Consider the following 20,853-nt stretch of genomic DNA (forward strand, 5'->3'; position numbering starts at 1 on the left):
TGTTAGTCTTACTTGCAACAGATGTAGGCCTGGAGATTCACAAATAGAAAGCATCTCTCCACTGAGTTCTTAGCTTTGGTCAACCGTTGCACTCAATTTACCCAGATTTAATGCTGCTGGTTTGGAAAATTAATGTTTTTAGAATTTAAAGAATTCTTACTTGTTTGCCATTTGTTAGCAAAAGTACAATGTGGGCCCTTAAGAGGGGCTCCATCTTATCATGGCTGACCTTTCTTACAAAAGCGAAATCTTTTACTGAACATTTGAATCGTAGGAGAAAAGATGTTCCTCTTCTAATCAGTTTTGTTTGATTATGGTGTGTTCCTTTGGGGTTTAAAAGATGGTGATATAAAAAAAAAACCAAACCCAGCAGACTGAAGGGAGGTGGTTTAAGCGCGCTCTCTTCTTTACAAGCACTATCTGCAAGAGGAACAGTTTTGCTGGAGTTGGCAGTCAGTCGTTCAGAGACTTTCAGAATGAGTTGAGCAGCTTGCAAGACTTCCTTTCCTAATAGCAGCTGTCATGGACACGTGATACAGGATGTATTGCACATAAATTTCTAAGGAAGAAGCATAACTTTTTCCCCCTCCCAATAAGCTGTTGAAGATTTTTCTAGCTGTCAGGATTAGTTTGTCATGTGCTACATACCATTGTGAATTTTAAAATAGAACATTGTATATCAGTTAACTTTTGGCAATTCTGCAGTGTGTGCTCTGCAAGCTTTTGTGTATTTTAAATACTGTCAATCTTCTGATTTTAATGCTTGGTCAGTCTGACTGTCTCAGGCTTTGAGCCCAAGCGGGTTCATAGTCTGTCTGTTTGCTTCATTGTTTTACAAACAATATTGCTTTGTTCTGTAAGTGAAAATAGAATTTCCAGATAATCGACACAGGACTTTAAGGAAAAATAAAGTGCAATCAATCAGAATAAACTGGGACATGGTAACAGTGCAGTGTGTAGAGTTTTAAGAGATTAGAATATCTCTGCCTGTCTTAAATTCTTGTATAACAGTATCTGTGAATATCAGGTTTTTTTATAATGCGATTTAGAATACAGAATAATAATCTGGACATAAAGTTGATTAGAGAAACCATGATGTTTTACTTCAATGTTTGTTGAAAGATGCTTTACAAATAAATAGCAGTCTTATTCTTGCTTTAGTGAACATCCCAGTTGAAGTGCAGATTAACAGCTGAAAAGAAAGGCTTGCATGTGATAAGGGAATTGCTCTAACCTTTTGTCTGCTTTTGGTATCTAGTAATAGTCTTTTGTTTAGTTTTAACAAGGCATTACATGGTGTCTCTAAACTGATCCTAATTACTAGAAGACTTTCCTGAAGTAAACAGACTCTGCATTATAGAAACTCCCATATGTTAAAGCAAGTCCTTTTGCTCCTGGAGGATCTCTAGTTTCTCACTCTGCACTGGTCTAATGGCCTACGTCTGTCAAGCTGGCTCGTCCCAGAGGGTTTAACTTCCTTTCCATTTAGGGATAAGGGCCCTACTCTGTTCTGCTTTCAGTTCTGTGCTGATACTGGCATGTCCCAGGTCTTGTCAGCACCTTCACTCAGCTTGCTGCAAGCTCCAGTGTGAAATTAGTGAGTGAATGCTTGGTATGGTACTTGCGGGCAACTCAACTCCCAGTCTTTTGAATTTGCATAAATTAAAAAAGTGAAATTATTTCACTGAAGCTGTTCTCCTGTTGTTTAAGGATGATATGTAAAGTTTGAGACTTGACATGGCAGATTTCTAGAGGTTTTCAAAAACTTGTCTTTGATCAGTTGTGGATTTGGGAGTCCTATTTTTGAAATAATGGTCTCTGTGCAGCTATCAGTAGTCCATCATAAGCATAAAGAAAGGAGAGCCTAGTTAACTAAATGATCAAGTAATTTTCACTCTGAAAAAGATTTACTAGTAGTAGAAGCAACTCTGGTAACTTTCATGAACGAATGGTCTTTGTGCTTTAAGAGAAGCATTCACATATGTGGCTCTTAGAACAAAGCAGGATGGGAAAGTAAAGATATCTTCCTGCAGAAGTGTCTGAAAGATAAGAATTACTTTTTGCTCAGATCACTGGTGTCCTCTTTTTCAAAAGAGAAAAGCCATAATGAAGTAAAACTTACATGAGTATATTTTTAAAGTAGTTATACGCAGCTCAGTTTGAGTTAAATGAATTATTAAGTCACTTTGAGTTTCCATTTTTGCATCCTGGCACACTAACAAATCACTGTAAGTGTTTGATAAGTATCTGTAGGTCTGGGTTTGTTTTAAAAGCTTGAGAAATCTTCTGATACAAATTTGTTAACTTTCTTTTATAGAATAAACTTTTCAGTTTAATCCAAACAGTATCAACCCTTTAATTTCACCTTTTATTAGGAATCAAAGTTAGAAGACATCAAAAAAAACCCACACAAATTGAATTTAAATATCTTTACAGTCTTCTAAACATTAAGTGGAAAATGTTACTATTCTTAATTTTAGTTTTTGAGGGGTAATACATTGAAGGAGTCATAAGTGCGTTCTGCTAATTGTTGCAATTAAGCATTTCACCTATGCTGCATTATGTTACCATTAAAGGATTTTATTTTTCAACTTAGTGCATATAAAGGCTCTGCCAGAACCTTTGTTGTTTTGACATAATTTCCATTTGTTTACTTCCAAGTTGCAAAGTGTTGGTTCTGCTTGTACTGAATCACGTGTGATTAAACCAAGTAACAGTCCTAGCATGCTCTGACACCATGTGCATTGACGTGAGTATGGTGGAGTTTTTTAATGGGACATAGTGCTACAGAAGCACATAGCTGCCAAAATTGTTAAACTTTTTCAGACTGTTCCTCCCTCTCTTTTAACTCTTAGTGATGCCAGATTTTTAGTTGAACCTTAGGCATATGTAAAGCGAGTAGGGGTATATTCTTTTAGAAATCCTCAGGCAAAAGCGTTTGTATTTTCCCCCCCAATTTTAAAACTATTGTGGAATGAATTGACATTTAAAGAATGCTCATTGAAACGAGAAACTTGATTGCTGTTTAAAAATCCTGTGCATTGGTATTTAATTTAGTAGCTTAAGCTTTTGCATATTTTTGTTCTACGTTTTATTCCACTATTTTTACAGTTCTTACACCATGGAGTAAACAAAAAAGAAAATGTGGTTTCGATGCCTCTCCTAGATGTTTAGAGATACCTCTATGTTAAAAACATCATAGCTTAGAAATTCCAGGATACTATGTGATTGACAGGAGATGCTCACTGGAAGAGGGAGGAACAATCTGTGATGCATTGTCAATGGATGAACTTCAAGCTCTGTTTTTTTTTTTTTTTTTAATAGCTCTCTTTAAGCTGGAGCAGTGCATCTCAGAAAGCAGCTAGAAAGTATAGATGTTGGGAACTACAGATGTCAGAGAGGGAAGCTGTTAGTAGTCAGTTTTAATCAAGAAATAGCTTTCAGTATGCTAACACAAAGTTGGTGCTTGGTTAAATTGCCAGGAGGAGCAAATGTCTAAAATGAAGAGTGTTCATTTGCAACAGGAAAAGTCTAAATTTGCCATTTAAGCAACAATGACATGAGGGAATGTTTTAGGGTTTTAGTGAGGATTTAGCTGCATCTACGTTTATGTTGATTTTTCTCCTTTCCTACACAAATGTTTAAGCCTGCCGTCATTTGGCAAGTGTGTGTGAAGCTGCTTGTCCTGATGGCAGACTCCTTTATTTGTTGCTCCTGTACCCCAGGTTGAATGGAAGAGCAAGCAGCACGTTGAGCTTGTGTCTCTGGTGTGTTTGGAGGACAGCTGGGAGCACGAGGGAGTTAGTCTCCAGCTGGTTTAAGGAAGTAGGGCTTTATCGCTCTTTTCTTGCAAAATCAGTAGGGTTGTACTCAGCTGCCCTAGTGCATTTCCTAAAAGTTTTGAAATTGGTAAGATGAGACAAGCAAAGGTTATGTCATGGAGAGCCATACTAGGAAATATTTTTCACCCCAATCATCTCTGAGTTGAAAACTACTCCCTTTGCAAGATTATTCCGATTTCCTTTCTCTCCTCCTCCATTATACAGTCAGCAATAGCATTTACTTAAAGCAGCATGGTCAAAAAGAATTGTAGAGGGAAATCAACTGGATGTTAGTTAGGTTTCCCCAGCAAACAGTTTAGGAAGGATTACTGAAGGAACAGATAGCAGTTAAGTACTGAGCTTTATGTGAGTTACGTCTGTAAACATCACTTGTGCTTTTGGAAATCTTCAAATGACAAGGTGTGTTTGTGCTGTTGCAACTGGTGTTTTGTGGTAGTCTGTGGCGCAAGCAGAATGCAAAGCATGGCTGGAATTTGGATTTGTAGTAGGGCTTTAGGCATGGTGGGAAGCCAGAAACATGTTTTTTCTGAAGTTGGTAAGTGCTTTTGAGGAAATGTTGAGGACAGTGGTGAACTTACATTTTTAGGAGTTACACTCTGTGTATGGTTTTTCTATCCCTTCACTGTTGCCTATACTAGTTTCCTCTGTATGTTGACAGAGTTTATACTGGTGCAGAACTTGCAATGAATGTTGCCTCTTGAAATAAGATTGTTTGTTATTATTACCATAATTGTGTGTCTCGGCTCGTTTCAAGTCTTGTGATTTCAGAGCTTCATTTTTCAGACAGCGTATCTCCTTCATGTGGACTCATTGTTACTGGAATAATACAGGCGTTGTGTTCTCTGCCTGTACAGAATCAAATATTTTTTCCTTCTTTTTGTCAGTGAAAACATGCAGATGCTGCATTGGGTTGGGCAACATGAGAACTGGCCAGTGCTCCAGATTGCGCTAGTAAGGCTTTTGTGATTTTGTACAGCTATGATCATTATTAGCATTGTAACGTTTGTCTTCATTTTTTCCAATAATAAATAATCTGCTGAATCTTTTCACTTCAGCAAAGCCATCTTTGAATGTCGCTAAAACGGCAATCCAAAATTACTATATAAGGAAGAGTATGGCTTTTAAAACTGGCTTTATGCATTTAAATATAGAGAGCATAATTGATGATTGTCTGAAATAACTGGCAACTTCTCTAGTCAAAAATCCTGACAAAGTTTAACCATTTTCTTTAGAAGAGCAATCTGCTATTTCTGAGAGACTGCTTATCAGATCCCATTCCGCAAAGAGAACTATAGGATGTACTGATCTCTTTCTTCGGAGCATGGGAGAATCTTTTTTTGGTTTTGTTTTTTAAAAAAAGAAAAGTACAACTGGTTCATCACCAGAGCTGCTATTTCTTGATTTTGTACATCTGTTGGAACTGGCAAAAATGCTGTAATACGTATTCTTTGCTCTCCAGAGAAAGGGAGGAGGGGAAGGCTTGTAGTCATAGGCTTGGCTGTGTTACTGTGTTTACTTCCTACTTTTTTTATTTTATTTTTTTCTTTTTTAAAAAAAACTTGCTTGAAATGCATGCTTTGATTGCTGTTCATGTTGTTCATGGACTCTCCTGGCTTGGGGAGGATGGCACTTTCCACTGTCTGGATAGTATCTGTGTGAACATACAAATGTTAGGTAAGTATTTAGTTATAATAATGGTTATTCTTGCACTTCTAGACATACAAATTTAATTTATTGTCAGCCATAGGCTAGAGGATTTGTGTATCTGTAGTATATTTCAGACACTGTCTACCAGTTGCGTGTATCTATGATATATCATCATGCCAAGATCCTAGAGAGAAGGATGTTCCCTTCTGTCATCATTGTTGAGCAGTTTTTTCAGTCTTACCTTTTTTCTTTAGATAAGGGAATGTTTTAGTTCATTTAATGAGAAACAGCAGCTGTAAAACTATTAAATTTGTTTTGGGAACAGAAGCAGGTAAAGCATCCAAGATTCCTTTTGACTAGATTTTAGGCTGAAAATGTTCCCTTAGGAGAGAAGGAAGAGTATGTTATGTTCTTGAAATATGCTTTATTTTAGACCCTGGGAATAAAATAAGAATTTTTAGATAGTGTTCTACAGAGGTAAGATTTTCCTTTATTAGGGAAAAAAAAAAACAGGGAAAAAAGTAATAATAATTCAGCATTTGAAAACATATAAAATAGTGGCTTTTAAATTTTTTCTTAAAAACCAACAACAACAGAAGTCTAGTGGCCCAAAATGTAAGACCTCTTTTTAGCAAAACCAGGAGATGTGAGGGGTTTTTTTTTTGTTTGTTTGTTTTTGTGGTTGGGGTTTTTTTTCTCCTCTTAAATTCTTACACTTGAGGAAGGTAGTATTCCTGTGGGGTACTACTGTACTGGATGGTAGTATAAACTGAGTATAAAGAAGTGTTGACTTGGCTACCTGCTAGGACGTATATAATACCAAGCTACAGTAGTCTGAAGAAGGCCCAGTGGCACGCATTGCTCTGGCGAGCTGGACAGCCCGGGGCTATTTCTGTGTTTCCTCTTTGGAGGGGGATTCCTGTTTCCGCTGCTGGTCAGTCTTCCTCTGAACCTTCCTAGTCTTGACCCAGTCACCTCTGTGATCCTGTCCTGGAGACATACAACACATAGTTGGTTTTTTGGCTGGTCCCTAGCTGGTGTGCAGACTGCCTGAGCTCTGGTAAATAGAGGCATTTACCTGTCAGTGTTGTTTTTTTGCCTCCCTTCGTCTTCTCCATACCAAGATGTTTAGAAATTATGTTTTTGTATCATCATCAGTGGCTCTCTACATTTCTTTGTTTCTACCTTTTGACTTATTTTCAGTCTGCAGTTTCTGATTTTATCATCCTATGGTAAAATCATAGAAACCCAGTGCACCCCTTTCTGGGAGGTAAGTTGGGAAACACTTGAGGAAAGAAATGGTGCCAGCAGTAGTTGCATCCAGATATGATGGATAAGAAATGCCTTCTTATTCTTCTGTTACAGAAGCAGTTAATGGAGACTTAGAAAAATTCCTCTTGTACAATCAAGCTTCCAAGAAGTAGGAATATTTGCATGTTTGGGGGAAGTTAGTGTTTTTGGTTGGAGGTGATCTGCCACTTTTTGTGGCAGTCTCCTCTATCGGAGGAAAATAGAAAAGACCTTTCTTTCTCTCTGAGAGCCAATCAGTTAAGCAACAGGGAACAGAAGGAAATGCTTGCCATCATCTTGTATATAGGGAATAATTGAAGCTTGATATGTGATGGGAATCTGTTTTGTGGGCCTTTTTTTAAATGAAATCAGTATGATGAAAAATTCAAATGTCATCACCTTAATTCTAGTCTTTGCCTGAATTGCAATATGGAAGTCAAAGGGCAAGACAGTGTTGGCTGTCTGTCACTCTGCAGCTCTGCTTCCTGAAATATTCAGGTGCCTTACACTACAAATATGCATCTACATACTACTCTGAGAACATTTAGGCTTTGAGAATATCTTGAGTTGTTTAGCCACAGTGACTTAATTTCTGCTGGCAGTCTAAATGGATTCAAAACACACACAAAAATCTTTTGTTTCTTTTAATTAACTATATTGGGTTTGTACATGACCTTATCGCATGTGTGGAAAATGTAAGGTAGAGAAAAGAGAAAAGTTGCCAATGCTGTAAGCCTGTTACTGTGCTTTATAGAAGAACTTGTTATACATTTACTTAATTGTCACCTTGGGTTATGGTGATTTCTACACATGCGTGCATGGACACACGTGCCACCCCCCTTAGGGAGCAGGGGAGTGAAGATGCCATTCTTGGCACTGCTTAAGTGTAAGAAAGATATTCCTTGACCACAGGGAGATTTCAGGCTTGTTAAGGTGAGAAGGATGTAAAGGATAGAAAAAGCTGACAGAAAGAAGTATTGGGTCAGATGGTGAGGAGAAGATGGTAGTAATATGAACAATAGGTCATTAGAGTGCTGTGATCTTTCAGAACCAAAAGTGATGCATGTGATTCTAATCTATCTTTTCTTTCATCTTTCCTCCTAAGATAGGGAATTCCTCTGAAGAATTTGCTGGAAGCGGATACATGTGAAATTTCTGCATGAAGACTCTCAAATTGGATTACATCATAATATGCCTGTATCCTCTGACTCTATTATTTTTATCCTCAAAAATGATTACAGTTGTATATGAAATTTAACCCACTTCTGATGAGTGACCTAGACATGAGTTTACATCGGCAAATGGGCTCTGATCGGGACCTCCAGTCTTCTGCTTCTTCTGTGAGCTTGCCATCAGTTAAAAAGGCACCAAAGAAAAGAAGAATTTCATTGGGCTCTCTTTTTCGGAGAAAAAAAGACACGAAACGCAAGTCTAGGGATTTAAATGGAGGTGTTGATGGAATTGCAAGTATTGAAAGTATTCATTCAGAAATGTGTACAGACAAGAACTCTATTTTCTCCACGTGTACCTCTTCCGATAACGGAACAACCTCTAGCAGCAAACCAAGTGGAGACTTCATGGAATGCCCCTTGTGCCTTTTGCGGCACTCCAAGGACAGGTTCCCGGAGATAATGACTTGTCACCATAGATCTTGTGTGGATTGCTTGCGTCAGTATCTCCGGATAGAAATCTCCGAGAGCAGAGTTAATATTAGCTGTCCAGAATGCTCAGAACGATTTAATCCTCATGATATTCGTTTGATATTAAATGACGACATCTTGATGGAAAAATACGAAGAGTTTATGCTTAGGCGATGGCTGGTTGCGGATCCTGATTGTAGGTGGTGCCCAGCTCCAGATTGTGGGTATGTATTTTTTCCCCGATACCTGCAAAAAAGTGACAGCATAAATAGATAATGTTCATAGCATTATGCTTTAATTGCTTTACTTTAGCATTTTATGTGTTGTACAAGTAGGTAGGAAGCAGAATTCTGTTTTAAAAAAAACAAACAAACACCACAAAAAACCCCAAACCACAACCCACCTGCCAAAATAAAACCCTTCCTCAAACAGAATTTTTTTTTTTCTGCACAGAGGGAATTTCAGCAGTGTCATGAAACTTACTGGTAGGTGGTTGCTATGTATCTACAGCAGGCAAAAAAAATTTGGATGTTGCACTGCCAAGGCAACAGTGCAAAGCTCAGACTAAAGAGAATTGAAAATTTGGTGACTGTACTTTTAACTTAGTCCATTTGTTAAAGCACAGTGGATATTTTGGGTTTTTTAACTATGACAAATGATTGAAGGTTTTCTTCCAATAAAAAGGCCTTTCCAGCTTCAGATATCTCCCAGCTTGTGGCTGGTTGAGACACCACTTGTTGCCTGTCAACAGGATTCTGATGTAAGATAATAATCAGCTTGTTCCTGCTTATTATCTGAGGAACGTAATGTTTTAACATTGCTTTAATACTTAAACAGTTCTGAAACCATTCTGAATTCTGACATGAGTAGGCTGAATACTACTGAGCAGCTCATCATGCTTTTCTGTTCTTGGTGTCTCAATGCCATTCTTCAGCAAGTTGCTTTTATAGAGATTGTTTGCATTATCATAATGTCTAAAGGTTATAGCCATGACTGCGATCCAGATGTGCTCATAGAAAATGACATCTCTGTTTCAAAGATGAGCAGTAAGTAGAAAGAAGAAAAGGAAGAATGTTTGAAGAGAACAAGCAAAATAGGACTAACTATTAGGTAGATTAAATATTCCAATGTTAATGTTCAGGCGCTTAATGTTTTAGGAGGCTTTCAAATTTAAATTATATGTTAAGAAACATATTTGAAATACAATTTTGCTTTCATACTTTTAAGTAAAACAGAATTTGCTAATGTGGGTCAAAAGCAGGGACTGGAAAGGTGATAGTTTCTTAGGTCATCTGGTCCAGAGTGGATGGCATTGCTGTGGTATAGTTTGAGCAGGGAAGAAAAAAGTGACTTGAGAGATGGATTGGTTGCATGAGCTTGTAACAGAGTCATGTGGACAAAACCAGTACAGCTTGCTCTTAATATTTTGATACTGCAAAAGAAGACAACCACTAGAAGGCATTATTTGATAGGTGGAAGTATGCTTTGCTCAAGTTTCCCTGAGTTTTCGTGTTCTGGACAAACTTGTTACTCAAGGTAAGGGGAAGCATGAAAGAACTGTTAAACCATGTTTCACTGATTCAGATACTTTTTTAGTACTTCAGTAAGTAGACTAAGGCAGATTTGTTTAATGGAGACTTATTTTTTGTGCCTCAGTTTTCTCACCTTTAAAAAAAAAATTCTAAGTATTTTTAAATGGTCAGAAACTGTAATAATAATTGCTATAGATAATACCATTCTAAAAATAAAAAGTGGGTCTTCAGAGCGAAGTTAGTTCCGTGCAATCGTGTGGGACCACAGCAATGTATTAGTATATAGCAAATACTTAAATCATTGCTCCAGAACTGCTTACTGCATGCTCCTTACTCTGAGGGTGGAATCCTGTGGAAAACACAGTATATTGCTAGGCAGCTAAACTATGCCAATGTTTATGTGTGGGGGGAACAAACTACTACTATATGGGTGACCTTAACTGTACCTTTGATAACATGACTTTTTCCTAATATATTTTATGTGGTAGGGAAATGCTTCACAGTGATAGACAGATTCTGTTTTTAGCCACAGATAGTACTCCCTCACTGAATTCTCATCACTAGTTTAAAATCGGATAAGTTGGTTATTTGGGTACTTCTCAGTAGGATCATTCTTTATGGTTGTCATCCTAAAGAAACAAGAGCTCATGCGATCATGTTTTGTCTTTTTCCCATCCTTCTCCTGATCGCTTTTGAAACCTTTAGCACCTTCAGATACGTTGGGCAGAGGGGATTGAGTGTTCAGCATAAGTTAATCTAAGATGTTTTTGGGAAAGAAACATAATACTTGAGCGAAAGAGAGACAGTCAGTAATGCCTCCAGCAAGAGAAATACCTGCTTATGAATCCTACAGTTACCTCTTTAAATTTGGCCTTCCAGGCAGCCACCGCAGCACAGTCTGGCAAGCTGGTATGTGCCTAGCTGGGAGCCTGCTGCGGCACTGGTCTCTCACCTCGCTGTTAGCCAGGGGAGCTGAGAGAAAGCACCCAGAGGGAGGTGGGAGGGAGAAGTGGGAGCAGTATAGAAGGTAATTAAGGGGATTTAGTGTTGTTGTGGAGCACAGAAGGAGGATGGAGGAAGGAATTGTACGGGCGTGAGGTTTTAGGGAAACAGACGCTATTCAGATTTTCACTGAGCAGCCTATGCTAACAAACATTGTTTAAAGGTGAGGTATCACATACAGTAACCACAAACTTCAGATCAGCAGACATTTGCTTTAACAATTATGTGGTACAACAGTAGTCACAGTTTCTAATTGCTTTGGCAACTGTAATCAACTTGTACAATGTGCAATTAAAACTGAGGGCTTATATATTTTTTTCTGAACAGTTTTTAATACGTAGTACTGGCAGAATGCACTAGGGTTGTGATGGTAGCTGACCTGATTTTAGCATAGATCAAGTATTTCATGAAGGAGCTGGATGGAATGCATTTACTAAATTTGCAATTAATCTCAAAGTAGGAAAGGTGCAGTAACTTCAGAGGGTAGCATTATTTCCTGAAGTTGTCTTTAAAATTAGAAATAAGTACTGTAATAAATAAGAAATAGGTGCAAAGTAGAGCATTTTGGTAGGAAAAATTTACTGCACAAATAGGTAAAAGAAGGAACTGAGTGGATGGTGCATGGCAGTGCGTCAACTCTTCTCAGCATTGATGAAACATCCCATGTAATATTGTTTCAGGGTTTGGGCATCACACTTCAACAAAGATCTGGACCAGATAAAGAGCAAATAATTATAAAAACTTTGATCCCTGAGGGGAAAAAAATGAGGAAGGAAAAAAAAAAGGAGGGAAGCTAGGTTAGTCTGTTATAATGGTTTTTTCCTACATCGTGAGCCCCTGTGTTCTCAGGAAACAGCAAAGAACAGTTAAGAAGTAAGTATCTCTTTCAGCTGTCTTTCACTCTATTTGGGGTAGAAACAGGTCTTAGAGATGGCAAAACTGGAATGCAACAGATCTTGAAACAAAGTTAACTGCAGTATTAAGTGTATTACTGCTTCTCCTGTCCCAGTGGAGAACTTCCCAACAAGAGAATTACAGATTCATTTGGAGGAGAACCTCTGTTGCAGTAGTTATGCCCTGGATGAGCTGCCTGGGAGCTGTGGGGTCTCTAGCACTAAAGCAGTCTAATGCCAGAAATGGTCCATACCGCTGGCATCACGGTCTTTCTGACCCTGGGCTACTTCATCCTCGGCTTTTGTTGCAAGTTCAAATGCATCCTGACCGTTGTTGTTACCTGAAATCCTGTGAAAGTCTGGGCCAGCTGCAGCCTACCTGCAGTGGCTTGGTAGGGGACACTGGCAAATAGGTGATCTTTCCCTGGGGAAGGAGCCATGGAAAAGCAAACCTCTTGGGCTTTGTTCCAGACTAATTTTTTGAGATTCTGTTTCTTCATATCAGTTTTCCAATGTCATTTTAACAAGCCTTAGTGAATCAGTATTCCAGATGTGTTCTGTCTTTTCTTGTCTGAATTATTTAATGGTTTTGCTGTGAGGTTGTATTGCTGACATTATTAGAAGAGAGCAGCAATTCCTAGATTTTCTTATCTATGTCAAGCAAAAAGCAGATTGGGCAAAAGAGTACAAATTCTTCATTCCCCTTTTCCTCTCACTGTACATCCTTTCTTCAGTTAATTGCTGTTTGCCTCTGGTTTTTGTTTTACTCATTGCTCAGTTCGGTTGGTTGTCCCTTCTTTCAGCCTAACAAGAACTTTTGGCTTTCACATCACCTGTAAATGAATGCAAAATGTTGAAATTAAACCTGTAATCTTGTACAGTTTTAACTGAGATTTGCCCTGGTCTAAAAAGTCACTTTCTAAAGGTATGCCAATACATCAATCCCAAATGGGGAGTGCTTTCGGGGGTGCGCCCGTTCTTGAATAGCAATGAGAGGCAGGATGTAAATTGATGCTTCATTCTGTGGCCTACGCTTGAGATTCTTTGATACAACGTTAGTGAGTCTTGGATGTATCCCTGTATGTTGAAGAAGCGTTTGGATCAGAGTCTGTTTGTGTATATAGAAAGCCATTATCTCTTCAGTTGCTGTAAGTGGGAAAATAGAGCTGATTAACTTGGCAATAATATAGAAGAGACTAGCAATTATTGAAACAAATTTTTACTTGGAAAGTAAGAAATATTTGAAAACAGACAAGCATATCTCATTTTTATTTGTAACTGCATCATCTGTAAATTAAAGGTTGAAAACAACTATTTGTTTGCAGAACTGGGGGGGACCTCAAACATGCTGTTTTAAAACACTTAATGAAAGGGATAGAACTCCACAGAGCTTCAGATGTAGCTCCTTTAAAATTAAAATAGCTAAATTTTTAGCTGGATATGTGAGTGGGAATAATTTTTTTAGTATCATTACTGATAAAGAATATTTTGAGTTAATTTTATGCAACTGCTATAAATTGGGCAGGGGGTAAAAATAAACAATTTAATCTTTTAAAATAAAATTACCTCCACTTGAACAGCCATAAATTTAAGCCCTGCTGCGTTTATAAATCTGTTGAAGTCTATTCAGGGGGACTGTTCATGTGAATAAAACTATAGATCTGGTTTAAGTGTTCATACCAGAGGACCTAGTATTGTTTTCTATTTAAAAGAAAGCTGTTGCATAACATCATTGAAAAAAATTCCAATGGGTAGGAATTAAGGCTCATGTGTATGTATGTGTATATATATTTAGTATTAATATGAACTATAATACACATTGTCTGTATTTTTATCATGTGAACTTTAAAATGCAAACCTGATGAAGGAATTGATTTGTGGTAACAATTCTGTCATTCTATAGAATTGTTCATGTAGTGTCTGATTAAAAAATAGTGTAACACCATTTTCCAAGTCTCAATGTTTTTGGAGCTTTTTGCTCTATATTAGTGTCAGCATAAAGGTGGCAATGGCCCTGAACTCTTATCAATTTCTGCATTTACAGTTTGAAATATTTTTTTAAAATTGTCAAAAAAATTAAATTGTCGTAATAATTAAGAAACCAAAATCCTTATGTATAAAATACTTGCTTTGTTGTTTTGACATTTTAAACTATAAAGAGTAAACAAACATCTATTTAAAGTGGATAGTGGTATTCATGATACAAGGCAACCAGTAAAATACTAAAATGTCATGCAGTACCAAGTCAGATACCTTTACAGTAATAGATTACACACTACAGATCACTTAGCAGGGATCCTCCCAGATTATAGAAAGGGTCAGGCTTAGACATGCCCATAGTGACTGGGACACTTCTGAAGCTGTAACTTTTTCTAGTTGCTTAAATACCTTTTTTGGTTTTATTGTCCTGCTTTTCTGAACTGTGGTTGCTTTGTGAACGTAAACTTTACAGTACTGCACTGCATTCAGCCTTAAATACAGTATATTTCAGTACTGCATGAAGTGATTAAGGTGGGGTAGAGCAAAGTGTTACACTGATTGTAGTATTTCTGTACAGTCTTAGTCTAATGCAATAGTGATAGAGCTGTGAAAGGAAGTGGTAAGGAACCTGTGCTGGCCACCTATTGTCAACTCCTGATGTCTGCTGCCTTTGTATCTGCTTCAGCTGCTCTGGCAGCTGTCTTGTCTGCTTCGGTCTATAGATAGAACTGTTTTTATTAACAAAACTCTCTCTTGCCCTTCTTGATGATTCAAGATATGCTGTGATCGCTTTTGGATGTGCCAGCTGTCCCAAACTTACGTGTGGACGAGAAGGCTGTGGAACTGAGTTTTGCTACCACTGTAAGCAGATTTGGCATCCAAACCAGACCTGCGATGCTGCTCGCCAGGAGAGAGCTCAAAGTCTGCGCCTCAGAACAATTCGTTCTTCATCTATTAGTTACAGCCAGGAATCTGGAGCAGCAGGTATTTATGATTAGGATGCTGTGTCTGTAAAGTATCTTTTTAGTACATTTGTACAATTAACTCTAAAAAGGAAAGAACTGAATAGTAGCATGGTAGATACTAGCTTCTTTGTCTTTCAGAAACATAAAATATACAATTTTAAGTTTGAATTAAAATTTTAAGTGTTATAATTTGAAGTACTCTGTGACCACAGCACCTGACTTCAATCTTACAGAGTTGTCAGCATTTTAAATTCTTCCTTTGTAGCTGAAAAATGTGAAGTCAAAGGAACTTGCTGCAAAACATTCTCTGTGTTGGGCAGGCTGACTTCACTAGTTGTATCACTTACACACTCGGAACACTTATTTTCTCCACTGTAGGTGAAATTTCACAGGGCTGCTAATAATAAAAGCTGTTAAAAGTAAAACTCAAAACCACTGTTTTTTTCTTTCAAAAGAGACTATTAGTCTCATGCCAGCTCTGATGTTTGACATCTGTTTGTTAGTACTAACTACTGTTTTTCAATAAAGCGCTCATCTGTCTTGGCTACCGGAAAGCTAACAATTCCATCTTCTTAAAATTGAACTTTTTTGTAACCCCCCAAAAAAGAGGATAAACTATTCAGAGTAGAATTTTGCAGAGCAAGAGTCCAGTTTGCTATTGGTAAGAATTGGCTGTGAGTTTCACCAAACTCTGATCTACTTGACAGCTTTTGTGTCTGCCTGACCAAACAAGGTAGATACTTGAAGAGTCTCTCTTGCACTTTGAATGTAGTTAGAGCTGTCGTTCTCCAATCCAGCCCTAGACTTGGGAGTCTTTAATTTGTTGTTTGTGCTGGCTCATTTTAAAAAGGCACTCCATCTTGTCTTAAAAATGGGCATCTTGCTCTAGTTTTCAAATAAATTTTAAAATAAACTTTAAATAAATTAGCATGCCAGTGCTTTTCCTTGCCCTTTCAGTCACTCCCAGCATGAACAGCAGTAGCTCTGCCATACCCGTGCTGTAAGAACTTGCTCAGTTTAGTTACTGCCCTGTAGGTTGTGCATCTGTTCCCATCTGGGAATAGCTAGTGCATCCTTTCAGCTGCTCGCTCCTTTTGCACTGGAGTTGGTAGAGGTACTCTTTCTGCTGGTTCTGCACCTCTTTGGATATTCTTTATACCAAGTATAACCCCTCTTTTCCCTTTGTCCTACCTAGTAGCACAGAGGCAGTAAACTTGGACTTCAGCACTAGGAGATGCAAGTTATTTCTGCTGCTCTGAGTAAATAGCTTGTCCCAAAGTGCAGATGCTAACCAGTAATGTAAAGGAAGGAAGATCACAACTATGGTTGTGTCAGTATACAAGTATTTCACTGTTGCTCAATGACCCCTTGTTTGTTAACGATAGAGATAGTCACTTAACCACATTTTTCAATATTTGACTTGGGAACAAGGAAAGCCTCCGGAATTTTCTTTTTGCTACAATATTTTTTTTCTAGGGAGTAAGTAAGTATTAAGCAGGGCTGTGAAGAGGACTCAAGAGGAGGTTGGTGATACCAAAGAAATGCGCTTAATATGGAAGAAAGATGGATTTAAGATAAGAAGAAGAAATAACAGAGTGGAGACTGAATATTCAAGTAAAAGATTCATTACAGCATGAAATGTAGAAGAGGATTATATTTAAAGAGACCATATTATCAGTCCTGTATTAACATACATATTTAATGTCAGACTCTAATATATATTGCATTAAGCTTAGAAAATTCTTGAACAGAGTGTATGCATTAACTATTCAGTTACTTGAATGTGATCTAATAGGCTGTGTTTTTCATTAGTTTTACTTGATCCAAGGTTTACAAATATAAATAGCTATCAAGGCATTGCCAAATCAAGATTTGTAAAGCAAACTTACAATAAACTACTTCCATTTTTCAGATAATGGTTCAATCAGTTTTCTCAAACATATGTCTATGTTTTGATGAAATCAGCTTGTCTAAAGAACTGATATGATCTTAATATTCATTTTTAAACAGCTGATGACATAAAGCCATGCCCACGCTGTGCTGCTTATATAATAAAAATGAATGATGGAAGCTGCAATCATATGACCTGTGCTGTCTGTGGCTGTGAATTCTGTTGGCTATGTATGAAAGAGATCTCAGATTTACATTATTTAAGGTACATTTAAGAAAAAAAAAAAATCTATGTGGTTGGTAATTTGTTTTCTAAAGTATATAGGTTACTGGGTGCTGTAAGTCTGGCTTTCTTCCTGTTGGAGTAGAGAATCACAGTTGAAGTATCCATATCTGAGAATTAAGTTAGTTTTCAATGCATGTATTTAAATTAGTGCTTTGTTATTTTTTATTTTAAAGCATTTTTCTAAGTTTCATGCATGCAATGTGTACTTAGTACCACAAATGAAGTGTTTGAGATTAACATACCCATTATTTTTACTGATGTCTTAATACTGCTGTCTTGTCTTCATAGTAACCAATATAAAAACTCTGATATATAAATTACACAGATTAGCATGTGGTAATATGCAATATGCTTCTCTTTACATTGCAAAATATGTGGTAAAAGCAAAAAAAAAATATCTGAGGAAATTATAACTGATGATTTGGTATCAACAACATCTGTAACTTGAACCTGAGAACAATAATTTTGTAGCTAGAGAACAGTTGAGTAGTGTATAGTTATGCTGATTTATTTACAATTTCTTCAGTTTTCTTACTTCTTTCTATTAGCCCATCAGGTTGCACATTTTGGGGAAAGAAACCATGGAGCCGTAAGAAGAAAATACTGTGGCAACTAGGGACACTTGTTGGAGCTCCTGTAGGAATTGCGTTAATAGCTGGCATTGCTATTCCTGCTATGATTATTGGAATTCCTGTGTATGTGGGACGTAAGGTAAAATGTGCTACAACTCCTAACATGCTTCAGATTTTACCTTCTGCATGTCTGGTATGTCGTGGGTAATACTATGTTCAGTTGGTTATTTTCACCAGCCTTTACAAAAAAGAAGAAAAAAAACCCAAACCACCCCCCAAAAACCAAACAAACCAACTCCTGAATTGTTTAAGGATGTTTGTTTCTATTGTACAGGAAGGAGAAGCAGTGTTTTTAAGAATGTAGTTCCTCTTAAAACAGGCAGAGCAAAACACCAAACGATTTCCAGTTTCTGCATCTTGCCATAGAAGTTCTTGCATGCTTTTTCAAAATTTCTCTGTTTTTAATCTCTGGTTTCCCTTAGATTTGAACAATATTTAGAGGAGAAAGAAGGCAAAAAGGAAATCCTTCTTATTTTTCTTAAAAGCAGATAGTTACCAGTATTTTAGTATAAAATTCTGCTAGTATAGGTTTGTGCATGCACACATTTAAGTATTTATACTCAGCAGCTTGTTAATTGCCTTGGGCCAGTCCACCATGTAGAGGAGTGTTCAGTGCAGGTAGCCAGGCAGCATCTATCTTCATTTTACTGTTCGTGGGAATCGGCTAGAAATGACCATATTAATCAGAAGGCAGTTGATGTATTTCCTCTCAAAAATATAATAGCTTTTAGTATAAAGTAAATGGCAAATTGCAAGGGAAAAAAAAAGATAATTACATCTACTACTTGTAATTTAGGATAAAGTAGTAAGTTATCCAGATCTTTTGGAAATGGGTTTTTTGAAATGATGCTAGACAAGTCCAAGGATGCAGCTTTTCCACTGTATTCTTTTTCATCTTTTTCTTTCAAGCAAGTACTCCTACCTTCTGCTACAGTTGGTTTTTGACCCTTCTATTCTGTTTTGTTTTAATCCCATACAGTCATTGGAACCTTATAAATGATAAGAGGAAGAAGGCAGCGGTTACCTGTTTCAAATCCCTGTTGCATGTTCTGCTTTTCTTACTAGATTTTGGGATAGGTCCCCATCACTGAGCACCTTTCACGTGTGAATGGTAAAGTCTCAGAAAGTTAGTCTGTGAGGGCAGCCTCATGAGAATTTCCATTGTACCCCCCTGCTTAATGGTCATTTTTCTGTGACTCCTGTCACATGTTTGCACTTTTCTTCAAAGCATCTGATGATGGAGATTCCACAGGCTCTCCAAGCCTTAGTAAAATTGATTTTTTTAACGTTAATGTAAATTCTCTTCCTACACTAAATTCTTACTGCCCTATCTTCAGCTGGCATAAAGAATCCTTTTGCTTTGCAATATCCCATTACATATTTGATGATTTTTAAGTCCACTTTCATTCTTACCTCTAAAAAAACCTAGCACTTCCAGTTTTTCTTGATAAACTGTCAAGAAAACGCACTGTTTCAGATCTCTGATTCTCATCTTCTCTTCTGGATTTCCTTCCAATTTTTCGTATCACCTTTGTTTTTGTCCAGTTTGAATATAGCAGTGAAGCTGAAGCATTACTACTGCTGAGTTAAATGAAAGGGTGGTCCTGTGCATATAACTGCCAGTTATCTTTCTCAACTACATGCTATTTTTATTTTGTGTACTCTAAAACACGTACCCTTCCCCACCGTACTGATAATTTAGGCAATTGGTCTCTTCCTAAAGGTAGTCTTGAGTTCATTACCATTGTGCTGCATCTTAGTCATTTCAGGCCATAAATTGAACACGCACATTCTTCTCCTTCCATCTTCCAGGTTAGTGAAAATGTTGAATGCTTTTGGATCCAGTCTGTCTCTTGGAAAAGTATAGGGTGAAGAGTTTCAATTTGGGGAGTAAAAAAAACTAATGACAACTTGGATGTTTTCTATCTGTTTTACATGAAGCTAATAGTATTTTTCTCTAGTCCATTTTTCAGTCTGGACCATTACAACCTGTTGAGTGTCATGCAAGAAAATGTCAAAATTTTGTTCAAGTCAGTGCACGACATCTGCTTCTCCCCATCCTCAAGGCTAGTTATCTAGTCACAGAAGAAAATTAAGCTGACGTGATTTCTATTTGAAAAAAATCAGTGTGGCCTCTTTATTTCCTGCATCTGCTTTGATGTCTACAAGTTTCCAGTTTTCAGGAAATTGAAGTTCAGTTCACTGAACTTCTTTAATTCCCCAGCTTCTTGTTTTACACCTTTTTAAAGGTTATCATTGCAGCTTAACTTTTTCCAGTTTTCCTGATTTTTTTTTTCAGACATCTTCTATGAATAATAATTTTCAAAAATTATTATTGGGGCTCTGAAATTGGGCCTGCTGAGATATTTTTCAGATCAGCTCATGTAAGTACACTCTAACCCGCTGTTTTCCTTTGTCACCAGTCACCTGGCTCACAGTTGATCTTTAGTGACAACTGAAGGGGGAAAAAAAAATGAACAGGCCTCCAGTTTCATCCGCTGGCTGTCTTTCCTTTTTGTTAAATAACAAATTGATCCATTTTGGTCTTCCTCTTACTAGCAGCATACTTGTAGAATAATTTCTTTTTGACTTTGATGTCCCTTGCTTTTTTTAACCTTTCTGATTTTTATCCTGACACCTTCATGCTGTTCCCTTATACCCATTCATGATAATCTGACCTACTTTCTATTTTCTTACGCTGCTGCTGCTTCAGTAAAGGAAACTTCGTTGTTCTCTTACAACATTGTGTCTATCTTCTGCATTGGAAGAATTTGTGCTTGTGTTTTGATAGTTTCCTTAAGGAAGTGCTAGTCCTCTCTTTTTATGGATATAAGTCTTGTAACCTACCAGTTTTCTGCATTTATGGAAATCCCTCTTCTTCTGGCCCAGTATTTTTATTTGGATATTCTTTATTCTTTACTCAATATTTGGAAATCTCTTATTTCATACTCATTCCTACCAATGTAACCTTTTATCTTCATGTTTTCAATCAGTTTCTCCTCTGTAACCACTCCCTTCCATTCCTTTTTGTTGCTTTATGTTTAAGGAATCCAGTAGCCTTTATAGATTTCTTTGTTGTATGCTTTTTGTTTGGGTAGTTAAAGTTGCCCATAACAGTAAAATTCAGTGCCTGAGGTGATCCTGCTAATTGCTTACAGAGCCCCATGAAACCTGATCTTCCTGGCTTTGTAATTCTTACACACTTGTACTATGAGAGTGTTCATGTTCAATTTTTCCTTTTTAATGCATAGGTA

General features: G+C 37.3%; 1 protein-coding gene and 1 long non-coding RNA gene across 6 annotated transcripts in view; both read left to right on the forward strand.

Annotated features, from left to right (window-relative positions):
* LOC142078608 (uncharacterized) overlaps positions 1–20,853 on the forward strand; it is a 390,353-nt gene that overhangs the window by 44,181 nt on the left and 325,319 nt on the right. The window lies entirely within an intron of this gene.
* RNF19A (ring finger protein 19A, RBR E3 ubiquitin protein ligase) overlaps positions 1–20,853 on the forward strand; it is a 70,804-nt gene that overhangs the window by 41,302 nt on the left and 8,649 nt on the right. For 3 of the 5 annotated variants that reach the window (XM_075141368.1, XM_075141366.1, XM_075141367.1), the window contains 4 exons: positions 7,885–8,643; positions 14,602–14,810; positions 16,802–16,946; positions 17,516–17,678. In XM_075141368.1, the coding sequence (XP_074997469.1) occupies positions 8,027–8,643; positions 14,602–14,810; positions 16,802–16,946; positions 17,516–17,678 (1,134 nt within the window). In that variant the 5' untranslated portion in view covers positions 7,885–8,026. Of the gene's footprint in view, positions 1–5,006; positions 5,517–7,884; positions 8,644–14,601; positions 14,811–16,801; positions 16,947–17,515; positions 17,679–20,853 lie in introns of those variants that run through there. The other 2 variants (XM_075141369.1, XM_075141370.1) reach the window with 2 other exon arrangements.

The sequence above is a fragment of the Calonectris borealis genome, chromosome 2 (assembly GCF_964195595.1).
Source record: "Calonectris borealis chromosome 2, bCalBor7.hap1.2, whole genome shotgun sequence".
In the NCBI taxonomy this organism is placed as follows: Eukaryota; Metazoa; Chordata; class Aves; order Procellariiformes; family Procellariidae; genus Calonectris; species Calonectris borealis.